Source organism: Elephantulus edwardii, unplaced genomic scaffold (genome assembly GCF_000299155.1).
Source record: "Elephantulus edwardii isolate Elephantulus edwardi_28Jun2011 unplaced genomic scaffold, EleEdw1.0 scaffold00019, whole genome shotgun sequence".
Lineage (NCBI taxonomy): Eukaryota > Metazoa > Chordata > Mammalia > Macroscelidea > Macroscelididae > Elephantulus > Elephantulus edwardii.
Window position 1 is genome coordinate 25,812,464 of NW_006399769.1, and position 1,467 is coordinate 25,813,930.

A 1,467-nucleotide genomic window follows, 5' to 3' on the forward strand; every position below is an offset into this window, starting at 1 on the left:
AATCAATAAGTCAATAAATGGTTTTAACTCAACAGCACACACAAAACCAATAAATAAATGTATTAATTAAAATTTTCATTAAATTATTCTTTAAAATTTCTTCTTTTACCTTTTTCTAAAAACTTCATTTTATATTGGTTTGTTTACAAAGTTCATATGCATTGTGTTTCACACTATCCTTCATTCATATTGTGTTTCATACAATCATTCCCACTCATTATGTTTTATAAAATTACCATTGAACAATGCTCATCATTACCCTGTCTTGCCAGATCCCCACCAGATCTTTGCCATTTCCTTTACCCCTCTTCCATCCAACAAATTGTATGCTCTTATGATTTCCCTGCTACTCATCCTCACCCCTCTGCTCCCACCTTCCTCCCCTTGGAGCTTCATACATGTTGTACTAGCTATCTATTTCTAGAATAATATAATAATAGACTTGTGAAATATTTGTCCTTATGACACTGAGTTAGTTCACTAAGCATAATGCTCTCCAGTCCCTCCCAAGTTATGTAATAATTTCCCAATCATTGCTCCTGAGTGCTGCATAGTATTCCATCATGTAGTCAATGTCTCAATCCATCCATTCTTTTAGTTGTGGTTGGACATTTGGGCTGTTTCCATATTCTTGCAATGGTGCATAATGCTGCTATGAACAAAGTTCGGATAGTGGAAGCAGAGGGGTGAGGATGGGTGGGAGATTGTTAGTCACACAATTTGACAGGGGGTGAAGGAAATGGGAAGGATCTTGACAGAGCCTTTTGGGGACTGTTATTTTTCTGACCTTGTGCTGCAGAAATTATCAATTCTTTTATCCTTAGAGAGCTCATTTATTATGTCTTTTATTTGGACCCACATGGGTTTTTAAGAATTGATTTAATCCTTAAACAGTTCTACATGTTGCAGTAGTAATGGCAGGTGTAAATGCCTGGAAAGGGAAGAGTACAAAGTATGTGGACCAGTGAAAGAATGTGAAAAGGCCTTTCTCATAGATTCTCCCCCAGAAGCTACTGCCAGGTAAAGCCTCCTGTCTGCTAACACGGTGAACCTGTAAGAAGACTGTTTACACATCTGATTCTTGGGGGACAGCATACTGTTCTGAAAGGGTAAGGGGCCTTCCAGCACTTCTTTACTTCTTCCAACCACTCACCTCAACCAATTTCCTTATGTGCTTATTGATGACTGTGGGGTCTGGCTTTGGCATCACTCCAGATGCCCACTCCAGAGGCACCACGGGCTTGTTGGGTGTTGTAGGCGAGGTAGGCTGCTGAAAGAAAGCATACGCTTTTTTTGATGTGCTATAAAAATATAATTTGCAAGACAATTGCCATCCCTTACTTAGTACAATTAGACAATTCAGTGATTTTGCTTAAATTCATTCTTTTTACCACCATCCTTGTTATTCTTCCAAAAATTATTCCACCACTATTGAAAGAAATTCAATGAATATACATAGTTTAAAAA

At 38.0% G+C, this 1,467-nt stretch overlaps 1 protein-coding gene across 1 annotated transcript in view; it reads right to left on the reverse strand.

Moving 5' to 3' along the window:
- The window catches only part of RASGRP3 (RAS guanyl releasing protein 3 (calcium and DAG-regulated)), a 67,217-nt gene that overhangs the window by 14,417 nt on the left and 51,333 nt on the right, over positions 1-1,467 (reverse strand). The window contains exon 10 of the mRNA XM_006882398.1: positions 1,154-1,270. Within this exon, the coding sequence (XP_006882460.1) occupies positions 1,154-1,270 (117 nt within the window). The remainder of the gene's footprint in view (positions 1-1,153; positions 1,271-1,467) is intronic.